Raw genomic sequence first — 12,305 nt, 5'->3', positions numbered from 1 at the left:
ATCCATTGGCAGGCTCTGAGCAAGAAGGCAAGAGCATGAATAACTGATGACAAATATGTCCACGAAGATCTCTCCTGGCCACTTTGAAATGTCTTCCTTTGTTCACACAAGGGAGTTGGTGAGCAAACAAATGAACAGAAAGGGCATTCATAAAACATAAGGACAACTCATAAGCACTAAAACATAAAACTATTTTTCTTTCAAAGTACAATGTTTCTTTAAACACTTCTCAGGACATTCAAAGACACGAGCAAACAGCTGTAGCAACGGGATAATTTAACACCTCCTCTCCTTTTTCCTCTACGCTGTTTGTTATCTTTCCCATACTCGAGTCATCCAAGTGGAATGACAGCACACACCTCCGCCGTGTCACTGTGAGATCTCACAGCTCGGGGTGTTAACAGACAGGCGCTAGGAAGTCTAGCCATAGAAACATAACTGATTGCTCTTCCTGCCTCTGCAAAGCTGCCACCCCTCGCAGGGATTCAGCAGAGCAGAACTGGTGGGTATCCTTTAGCTAAACCAGGCAAGCAGGTTCAGCCCAGCTCCACAAAGGCTGGGCATCAAGCCACTGGACTTCGTGCTGAAATGACAGAGAAGGACACAGGCTTATATGCCATTCCAGCTGCTGCAGCAGGCAGAAAGAAATGGTTAGAGAGAAAAAAAGAGGCTACACCTGCAATCACCACAACCTTTTGTAAGAGAACGTGAATCTGTTGTAGGATGAAAAACAGTACTAGGATTGGACATCTGCTCAAGTTCCTGACATTTATACACACCGGGTGTGAAAGTCTGCACTGTTTTGTGGACAAAGACGTTTTTAAAATCCCCACCAACCCTTGGTAAGCAATTCATGAATATGGATATCAAATTCATCGCATCTATTATTTGCGACAAACAACAGGATCAGGCAGCATTTTTTATCACTTCTCAGATACATTGACTCTCTTCCAGTCTTCTGCTGATGCGGTCCTAGTACAGGATCTGCTTTCCTCTGTTAGATCGAACCTGCGCTCTAAGCGTTTGGCCACTAGGACACAAACTCAATGTACTGGTGAAACCCTACTTCTACTGGTACCACAAAAAGCCACGTCACGTATAGGTGATGACCTACAGTCACAACAGGCCATTTCTGCCACCGTAACTTTGTGTAACTATGAACGCTGTTGGAATGACACTTTTGCCTGAAGTAGCCAATGTGGCTGACAAGTGTCTTTGTTTAGCCCGCACCCGGGGCTAAACAATACCCAGTTGTTCTATCACCCAATGTCCCCTCCTCAACCAAGAAAGGGAATTGGGAAAAGGAGGTAGACTCATGGGTTAAAATTTAAACAGACTTAATAAAATAAGAAAACAATATCAATGGTAATACAAAACACACAGAATTATACTTAGCCCACAGAGTGGTAGCAAGTTGCTCTGGGGACAGCAATTGTTGAGAAGAAAGAGAAAGAGGGACGGGAGAAGAGAGGAGAGCAAAAAGAGCCCCACCCCTCCCCAGCACCTTTCTCTTTTATAGTGAACCTGACATTAATGTTACAGAATACACCTGTGGGTCAGCCTGGGTCAGCTGCCCTGGATTTAACTGCTAATGGCCTTGATCACCCTACCACAGCTGGCCACAAACTGAAACAAAATGTAACAGAAAATTGATTCTATAAATTTTAATCCCCACAAAACCAGGACAATAGGTAACAGAGGTATGTTTTCAGTCAACAGCTTCCATGCTCTCCCATCTTTGCTTCCAACAGGGGCTGCCCTTCCTCTCCACCTCTGTGGAGCAGCTAACCTCCCCTCCCTCATAACCCACAACACACACTGACTCATCAGCTGTACCACTGCGCTGTGGGAACACGAGCAGCTCCCTACCACCTTCAATACAGCCAACAGTCAGCACAGGATACCTTGGAAGGTCATGCCTGGGACAATATGACAAGATGAAGAAAAGAATTTTAAAATAACTAAGACTGAGAAAGTGAAGAGTCTTAACATTTTCCCCCTTTGTGCTTTAATGTTGCATCATACTCTGGATGATAAGCTGTAACTGAAAAGGAAAAAGAAATCAAGAGACACACATAGCCCAAGGGTAACAGCCTTCTTCTGTAGCAGAAAAATGCTGCTGATACACCAGAAGCTCTTTTCTCCAACCAATTTCCCAAAGAGTCTCAAGGTGCCACCTCAAAGGTGCAAACTGCAGTTAGTGCTCCAGCAGCTACATGGTGCTGCTCTGAGGACAGCGGCAAAGGGTAAGCTCCCATAGGAACAGGAAACTCCCAACCACTCTGCCAAGCAGAAAAAATAAGGCATCCCTGACCTTCCAACTGCCTGATAACTGTGTGTCCATTCTAATACAGCATCCACAACAATGTCACCCTGATCTGTAGTCCTGTCCCCTTTAAGTAGAACCTTTGGACTAGGCACTGAAATAGCCATAAAACAGTATCGAGAGCACGGAGGAAGCATGTTATGACATTTCCCATCTGTCTCCTCCCTCTCTCTCGCTGTGCTCACACACACACACATTAATTGAAAGGGACCCAGCAAACTTGGTGGATTTTTCCTCTCAAGCTGACATGGCAATTTATCTCAAGTTTTACACGCTTTGTAGCACAACCTATTAGAAGCAGCCCCAGAATGCGTGAAACTTGGTTCAGTATGATATACCATTATGCTAGGAAAAAAATGCAATATTGAGCCTAGAATTTATGTGAATGAGCAGAACCAAAGCACGCACCTCCCTCAGGACCTGTTTGCTCAGGACAGTTTTACTGGTGTAAGATAGGTGTGAATTTAAAATAGTACAATTATAGCTGCTTAATCCCTCAGAATAGATATATTAATTCAGTCACATTTATTCTGCCTTTCCCCAGATTTGCTGATGTTGCTTTAGTAGGGGCTTACATTGAAACAAACTGAAAAACACTCTTTTGTGAGTTACATTTTTAATGAGTTACTATGGGTCAGCTGTGGTGCAGTAACTGAAAATGCAGCTGTCCACAGGCAGCCAAAATTCAAGATAAAGGCTGAACGCTGTCCTTGATGTTCAAAGCAAGCACGTTGTGGTCCGTCTTTGTTATACGCTAAGAGACAAAGTGTAGCACACTACCTCAGCTCAGAGGACACGCAGCAACTCACTAAGCTGTGCTAACTCAACCGTAAGTTAATCACAGCCTCATCTGCAAACATATTGTGCATTTTCTGCATTCACCCAACTCCCACTCACACTCTTGCACTCATGGTTTAAGATGTACTCTAAAGCTTTCACATTTATGAAAGGCACCATATTCATTTGTTGACACACATTAGCCTTATTTGTTGCATTAGTTTATCGTCACTTTGTGTTCTCTTAGAAGGGTGAAATCTTGAGGTTTTACCCTTGGCAAGATATTATTTAAAACCTACACACAGCAGGGTAGCCCACTCTGTCTTCTCTTTACTCATTATGTTCTACATGTATCAATGTCATTTACTCTAACAACAGATGTGATAGCTCACAAAAACATCTAATTCAATTTACCTTGTAAAGCAAATTTGTATTAATAGAAAAATGTCATTAAGTAGATAAAATACATGTGAATTAAAAAATAATCATGTAAGCTTAAAAAAAAGCAGGTACCTGACTTAGGAATGTCACTTTATTTAAAAGCTGAAATTAAAATGTTCTTAATTTTTGCAGCCAAAGATTGTAACGACACACTAACTGCCCACCATGGAAAAAGTGTGTCTTTTTAATAGCTTAAAAAGGTTTTGGTTAAGGACAACTACAGTATTTACCTTGAGTGCCTGTGTAACAACCTACACCTTTTCTTAACAAGCTGAAGTTGCACTGATACAATGCAACACACACAGTAGGCTCTTCCACAAAAGCCAATCTGCCCTTTGAGCACTCTGCATATTCACTCGAGTTCCCAAGTGAAAGAGCTTAATGCCCAACCTGCAACTGCCAACGTGCAGGCCCCGTACCTCCACTGACTCCTCTAGAAGTTCGGGGGCTCACATGAGCTGAGTAACAAGATCAGGCCCATAAGGATGGAGACCATTTGCGCCACTGTGAACTATGATTTACCACCTTTGGCATCCTGAAAAACTCAGGCAGGAAATATAAATTTAAGTGACAGCACTGTAGCTAAATCCAATACCACATAGATTTTATCTAGAGAGAACTATTTTGCAACATGTGCTACACTTGTTTTTAGACGGGGTTTAATATGCCACAATAATATAATAGGTGTCAAATTTTATGAAAACCCATGAGACAGTTTTTATGCTTTTAGGAAATTGTACCAGACCAAGAACCACGAGATGAAGGAAAGCAAACTATTTGTTTGCACAGGAAGTGAAATCCACAGTCTAAACACTACAAATAGACTTCATATCATCACTTAAACCTATTCACTAGAGATCACTTCTGGTGCATGAGCTTCTTACGAGAAAGAGTATCCCGATTATCCCGTTAATTCTGTACTGATGTTATAGTCATGCTAATCTCTGCTTTCCTTTGCATTGCTGCATCTACCTGATGCTGCTAGCAGCAGTTTGTAGCTTTTTTTTCCCCCACTGTAAAATGAAGCATAGTAAGCGTAAGCAAGCTTAGTAACCTCACTTAAGAGAACCCACACGTTCAACAGTTAAAACTACAGTTTTCACGCGCCGGTTCCCACTGCACCGTCTCGGGCTGTGAAGCCAACCACAGCCCACGCTCGCAGCCTCCTGACACCGTCCCTGCACGAACCTGTGCTATTAAACACCATCGCAGACACGCATCCCACCGCTGTGGGCAATGACGCCCCGCGCCCCGCCGCCCCCCGGAGAGCGGGGGTCCCTCGCAGCCAGCCCACGGCTTCGCCGCGCCGCTGCTCAGGCGAGCGGGGGGGCTGGCTGAGGCACCGCAACTTTTATTTGTCTCTCACGCCCCACAGCCGATTCGCAGCCCGATCCCACGCCGCGGCCGGCACCGGGGGCTGCCCCCGGGGCCCGCTACCCTCCCCCGGCAGCCCCGCGGCGGGCCCCGGCCTGCGGCAGCCCCTCCGGGCCGGCGCCCACGCCCAGGCGCTGCCGTGCAGCAGACAATGGGGGCCGGCAGCCCCGCGCCCGCTGGGCTGAGGCGGCGGTTACTCACCGAACAAGGTCAGAGCCATCGCGGCGGGGCGGGCCCGGGGGGCGGCGGGGGCTGGCCGGGCGGCGCGGCGCTGGCATTGGCGCGGCAGCTCTCGCATCAGCGGCGGGGCGCGCCTGCAACACAAGTTGGGCGCGGGGCTGTCAGCGCACCCCGCCGCGCCGGCGGCTGCTGCCACTTGCTGCCGCGGAGCGGGGCGGAACGGGGCGGCCGCAGCCCGCAGCGGAGGAGAGGGGAGGGGAAGGGAGGAGAGGGCAGGGCGCGGCCAAAGGGGGGGAACGACGACGGCCGGGGACGCGCGGCAGCGGCGCGGAGTTGCCCGCTCCCGCCCCTCCCGCCGCCCCGCCCGCCCTCACGCTGCGGCCCGCCGCCTCGGGGAGCCATCTTGCGCCGCCACACGAGCCGCCTTCCTCCCGCCGCAGCCGGCGGGACGGTTCCCATGGCAACGCGGCCGGCCCGCCGCCCGCCGGGGCACAAAGGGAAGCGGCGTCCCCTCAGGCGGGGCGGCCGGCCGGGCTCCCCCGTCCGCGGGAGGGGAACGTCGGACCTAGACCCCATCCCCGCACACGTACGTGACACCGGCAGCGCCCGGCTTGTCCTTCGGGCACCCCCGGGGCCGTCCCGGGCGACTCCTCTCCGCTGAGGAGATTCTCTGAGGAAACCAGCCTCGGGGTACCGGGCTGTCCCCCGGGGAGCGGCCCGGCAGGGTCGGCCTGCGCCTCTTCAGCCTTGGCGGGGGTGCGCCTACCTGGTACAGGACAGACACCAACGATCTTATGAGAAACGTGACTTTTTTTAAAGCGAGAAGAAAATTTTTCACCTGAATGCCAGCAAGCACGAAGGGAGCAAACCCGTGGAATTCCCCTTAAAATGTTTTGGTGTGAGAAATGTCAGCCAGCCCAGCTGCCGTCATTTTTCGCTGTCCAGGACTGTAAATTTCAGAACTAAAAGCATTTAATTAAAAAGACCGTATCATGCCTGGTGTAACTCATTTGTACAGTTTGCATTTTTAACGTGAAAACAGATACTTAAACCAGAGGTTAGTTAGTACTCAGCAGATCTTCCTGGGCACATGCAGAATAATCAGACCCACCTTGTTTGGTGACACACTAGTTTCTCACTTTCCAGTATTGCTTCACCTCTCAGATGCAAGCTGCGGTACTGAGAGTTCAAACCCAGCCTGAGCACGATTGACACAAATTGTTTACTCAAATTTAATCCATGACAGCTGTGCAAATCCCCAACCTTCAGGGGAGGCTTCTGAGACATCAGCCAGGGCAAGCAGATTGTGCAGGTGGTGGTGTGAGCATCACACAGCCTATCCTGTCTTCGCTTGGGGCACTGGTGGCGACCACAGCGGGTGTGCAGTGGGAGGCACGCATTGAAGACGAGGGTTTTGCCACAGGACAGTCTGAAGGAGGAAGAGCACGGACATAGGCTGCGTCTACAGCCACTGCAGTTAATGGTTCCAGTTGTGTGAATGCAGCTCAGGGTCAGCAAGTACATAAAAGACATTTTCTTTCAACAAGGCAGCTAAAACATAAAGGTCTGTCTGAAAAAGGGGTGTTCTATGTATTTAGTTGCACACAGGTTTTCATACTCTGAATTCTACCTAGTCTTTTTGTAGAGAACAAAAGGGAAAGATTGTGTGGGAAAGTTTTCAATATCTTTAACTCTTGTTTAGTACAACAAGGAAAACATGAGGTTTTGTTATGTCTGTCAAATATTTTAAAACAGAGGGTTTTATGTTGATATATTTTGCTTAGTGTGCAAAGTTAAAAAAATAAACATTTTATCCCAGAGCGATCATTTCCTACATCTTATTCCTTCCCAAATGAATTCTAGCACGATGGCCCTGATTTCACAAAACGTTTTCATTTTGCATGTATAAAGTGCAAAAGTTTGCTGAGCAGCTGGACTCCTGAGAAATAATATTTTAATTGCAGGGCTAAAAGAAGGTTAAAAATAGATGACAGATTGTTTGGAAAAAAGCAACACCAAAAAATCTTTGCCATTCTGCCTGCATGATTTGACCTCCGTGTGCATGGAGTGTTTTGCTTTGCTTTTTGGAAAGAAGTTGGATCTTCATACAGATTTTTTTTCTCTCATGTTTCCTGGAATTAAATCCCAAGCTTTCACTCCAACTTCCTTCAATTAAATAGGCAGCTTTTACTCTTCCACTACTTACTGCTATCTGCTGAACTGCGTGTTTACATTAGAAATGTTTTCCTGTCTGGAGAAAGTAACCCTATTTTTCATAATAGGCATTATCAATACTAGAGTTGTTAAGATCAGAGTGATTTGATTAGTCATTTCAATTGTCTAATAATGCCTTTGCTATTAATGCAGTTACGGCTAAAACCTAGGGAAGTGTGTTGTCATTTCACGGGTAGTTACTAGAGTCATATTTTACTGTGCCAGGAAGAGATCTGCAGCTGATCTGAGTTTTCAAAACAAATTGAGCTCAATCATTATTTCTGATTAGATTGTTTGCTTGGTTTGGGAGGATGTTTTGGCCTGGGCTCCAGCTGCCTGCAGAGAACTGCTGCGGCTTTTGGAAGGACTTCACTGCCAGGCTCACACCCAGAGCTCTCGATGTGCCCTCGCAGGTGCTGGCACAAGAAACCTGCTGTGGGTGGCAAGGAGAGTGGCCGTACACGGTACGTACCATCTTACCCAACGGCAGCTCTGGCTTTTACAGAGGCTGGTAGCCTTGGCACAGCAGGGAGACATCAAAGGTGCAGATCAGGTAAAAAATTAGCCCAAAGTTCACTAGGCAAAGGTTCCTTCCCCCACACCCTGCTTTTTCAATGGACCTCAAATCCTCAGGGCGATTTCTGTTTAACAACATTATCTTAAAATTACATAACGCCTTATCAGGCCAGCACATCTTCGCGCGCCAGCAATAACAATGATTTAACTACAACTCTGGGAGTTTGTTAGAAGAGAGCTGGGGCTGAGCGAGCACTAACCCTCTGTCGCCTGTTTCGGGGAGAGGGGAAGAAACGTGGATGCCCTGGAGCAACTAGCACGAAGCCCCAGCCTGGCCCTGTTCGGCCCGAGGGGCTGTTCCTTCAGAGAGACCCCAGCTCCTACGCTTGCTCTTTTGCAGGAGGAAGCACAAAAGAGGACCCTGTTTTGCACGACCGAGGGAGTTGTTTGCCATTGATTTAAATGGCAGCAAGGATGAGCTTAGTGTCTTGTTCCCCTGGCTCTTCAGCCCTTGAAAAGCCTTTTTTTTTTTTCAAAATTGGTATGTTAGCATCACATTCTATAGAAAAAGCATTATTATACTTGCCACCTCGTAGGTGTACTTCAAGAATAATGTCTCCAGAAGATAAATCTATATGTAACACGTTATTTTCTGACCTGCTCATTGTCCTTCAGTTAGTTTCTTGCCTCATCTCCCAAGCCTCAAGGCTCTTCAAATAGTGCAGCCGGTTACTACTGCTTCATTCTTAATGTAAAATTTCATTGCTGGGATTTGGGGTTGGTTTCCAGTGTTTAGGGTTTTTTTTATTTTTGCCTCTCTCCTTTTGCCCCCTCGCTCTTGGTGCTGAGCACTGCGGGAGCAATGGCCTATTTTCCACAGTGGCCTTTCTTTGATCTGTCACCTTGTCAGGGGGTCTGGTACAAAATGGCTTCTAATTACCAGACATTTATTCTTCAAACCTTAACTAATTCAGTAATCATGTAGTGATAAATGAGATTTTAAAATTATTCACTGACATTTTTAAAGATTTATACACAACTGTAAAGAAAGGTTCCCAGCTAGTAAATACGATGTTGTGTGAAGAAAAAAACCCTATATATTAAAGCTGTCCTGTATTAATGGGAAGCAGTAAAAGTGAAGGCACCATGAGATGCTACCTGACAAATAGGGATAGCATCTTACCACAGTTAGTGTCTTCCTGCAACAGACCCTCTTGGCAGCAGGAAAACAGCACTGTAGAAGCCTTGTCACGTGCAGAATTTAATTTAGCTTCTAAAGTGTAATTGCTGGGAGCATGTGGGGCAGGCGGGGGGCAGCCAAGGGCTGCCTTACTCAGCAGATTCAGAGTTCACACTATTTGCAACGCAATATTTACTCCTTGGAAAACGGCAAGGCAGAGTTCTACCACTTGTTCAGTAAGATAAATTCAATTGTTCTATCATCTAATTTAAAAGTCATCAATAAAAAGTTTGAAGACTGACTACCAACCTTACTAGTTAAAATTAATGTTTATATAGATGCAAACCCAGAATTGTCCTTGCATATTACTAGCATTTTGGATAATATTTCTCCCTTTGATGAGAGAACTGGCATTTGAGCTTATCTTTTGGACGCTGTTGTTCATTATTAATGGCAAAGTAATTTAACCACAGTATTACCCAACGCTGTACAAGGCAGAGAGGGAGACCGAATCCGTGCATCAAGTACAGCAGCTATGAGCAACCTTGGCAAATCAGGCATAATAAGTGTTTTACTGGGATCTGTGCTAGTCTGCAGATTTTGGTGGTAATTGTGGGTTTGTTTTTTTTTCTTTTATCTACAGAGTACAGACTAGCAAAGTAACAGTTACTAGGAGGCACTTGCATGTTGAATTTTATGATCATTGCCAAAGAAAGTGAGATATGTGTAACATATCCACCATACCTTCTGTTTTAAATCACAACTACCACATTACAAACTCACATTTGGCATCCTATCCTGATCAATAGGAATTGCACTATATCCCGTAACAATTTAGAGCAGTTTAGTACACAGTAGGTGATGTACATCAATGAAATGAAAAATGGGCTTGACATGTCTGCTTTTGGCTCTTTGGGTCATGAAAAAATGTTTAACAGACGTAGGTGACAAAAACAACCTTTAGAGCTAGATATTTTTTCTGGTTACACTAGAAGTGAATGCCACAAAATCTAAGGGGAAGCAGCGCAGGAGGACAATCTTAATTTTAAAACTAAACTAAAGCTGTTTGCTTAATGTCTAAACAGTGTGCTGTGTTTAGACTGATGTTATGAGACATTATGCCATGTTTGAATGAAACTGCATCAAAGGAAAAAAGCTCACTCTTGCCTATGCTTCCTGAGCAAAGTCCTTCCCAAAATAATTCTTAAGGACTTTTACATTATGGTTCCCACTTAATTGGATTTCCAGGACTTGTGCATGAAAGTGATGAGACTTACATCATGAACAGGTACCATGGATAGGATACAGTAGGTGCTCTCTATGTGTCTTGGCAAAATCATATGATGTGGATGTAATTTCCATTAAAAAGAAAACCCACACCTGAATTATTCTTCGTAGCCAGTTTTCCCATGCAACAGAGAAAACCAGCAGCACTTTCCAAGAGCATCCACCTTTGCCCCCCTCAGTAACACCTCCACTCTAACACTGCTGACATAAGTAGGCTGGAGAATGGAAAATGCTGGGGTAGGTACATCTGAAATACCCCTTCTTTTCCTCTGAATTAGGTGGCTACTTTCAGATTCTCTGACAGGTACCCTGCCCAGTCTTTCACGTCAAGAACTACCTCATTGCTGTTTTCTTCCAAGCTTTCACCTTTACCTTACTATTTATTTAATAAACATTGACGAACTCCTCTAATACTTTCAAACACAAATGTACAGGTACTTCAGCACTACAGTTGTGCTGAGAAAGGACAAGTCTTCCTTTCTCCCGCAGGTCTGAGGATGGAGGCTGGAAAACAATTAAAAAACAAAAAGTGTGCTACATGGAAAGGGAAAATAGAGAGCTACCCGAGTTACTTTTCTAATCACTATCACATAAATTGCTAGATTTGACCAAAACTAAGTGAGACTTACCTTCTGTTAGGGCGTGAGCTTCCTGAGGGCACAAGCACACAAACAAGGTGCTGGTCACCCCAACGCTCGCTGTGGATTGTGGTCGCTCAGCATGTTGGGGTTTATGCTGACACTTGGAGCTTTCACAACAGGTTCCAGCTAATGTTCGGAGTGAGCAATATCAAAATACGCAAGTGACTAAACTATTTATAACTGCAAAAGGGTGTTTTTATTTGCAGCTGATCTGCATATACTTTAGCACTAGACCTTTTTATGAGCTTTCTTATTGCTCGTGTGCACACTTACTAGCATAATCCCATCAGCACAGACTTCTAATGCAAGATCAGTTATTAACAAAATTATTAAAATATTAGGAAATTTCAAAATTGCTTGCACTTCTGCTCAGATGTAAGAGCTACGTAGTCTAAGTTACATTTTTAAGAGTCCTGTGTATGAAACACAATATGTTTCTGATTGCTTGTTTTATTAAGTGAAATGAACAGGCTAATTAAAGAAATTCCAGGAAGTTTCTGCTTTCTGTCTCCTAGGGACAAGCCTCAAGTGTCAAAGGAGATAATACTGATGGCTATAAAACACCGAAGTGTGTTTATACTGGCTGTAAAATGCAGCTTATAGCTTCAATTTAACTTTCATAATATTTCCTTTTTATACCACGCTTAGAAATACATATTAAGGCATTAGCTGAAGTAGTGCTTGTATACATTTGAAAAAAAATTGGAAATTGCAAGTTAAAAAACAGAAGGCAAGCCAATGGCAAAATAGTCTTAGGAATAAACTGTTATGAGTATAATTTCATCTATAAACACTAAAAACTAAGAACAAGCTAGCCATCAAAAAAAAATCTGCAAGATACTTCTAGTCCTGACTTTCAAATTGTCTCTAACCCTGAGCAGATGATCTCCTACTTGGAGCCATAAGCTATGCCACAGAAGTGACGGTGGTTCTTCATGCAATCATGTGAGACTTCTAGATGCACTGGATGGCTTTAAAGAATTGCTAAAGAAATTAAACCTTCTCGTAAGCAACCCAAACCTGCAATTCTGAAGTGCTGTGTAGAACCTGCGTGCTCTTAGTGCAATTATTTGATTTGCTAATATCAGAGCCCTCAAAGTGATTTCTACATTGTTAGAGAAGCCAATGTTTGTGTTGCTGAAGCCATTCAAAAATAATGTTTTTAATGAGAGTATTAGTTATCCCATGCAACTTGCCTCTCAGAGTTGCATCTTCTAGGATATTTAGGGTTCTTTGAAAGATTGTCCAAGTTTTAGAGCACATGAAACACTTAAGGGCATTTTAAAGCTCAATAAGGTGCCTTATATCAACAAGGGTGTATGGGCCCTGGTAAGGCAAACTGCATCAAATTTGAAGTTGAATTTTATGT

General features: G+C 44.7%; 1 protein-coding gene across 1 annotated transcript in view; it reads right to left on the bottom strand.

Moving 5' to 3' along the window:
• Positions 1-5,276, bottom strand: part of CHN1 (chimerin 1) — a 103,015-nt gene extending 97,739 nt beyond the window's left edge. Inside the window, exon 1 of the mRNA XM_068407484.1 lies at positions 5,120-5,276. Coding sequence (XP_068263585.1) covers positions 5,120-5,216 — 97 coding nt within the window. The 5' untranslated portion in view covers positions 5,217-5,276. The remainder of the gene's footprint in view (positions 1-5,119) is intronic.
• Positions 5,277-12,305: the final 7,029 nt, after the last annotated feature.

This window comes from Nyctibius grandis, chromosome 9 (genome assembly GCF_013368605.1).
Source record: "Nyctibius grandis isolate bNycGra1 chromosome 9, bNycGra1.pri, whole genome shotgun sequence".
NCBI classification, from domain to species: domain Eukaryota; kingdom Metazoa; phylum Chordata; class Aves; order Nyctibiiformes; family Nyctibiidae; genus Nyctibius; species Nyctibius grandis.
This window is presented reverse-complemented; position numbering and strand designations above follow the sequence as displayed.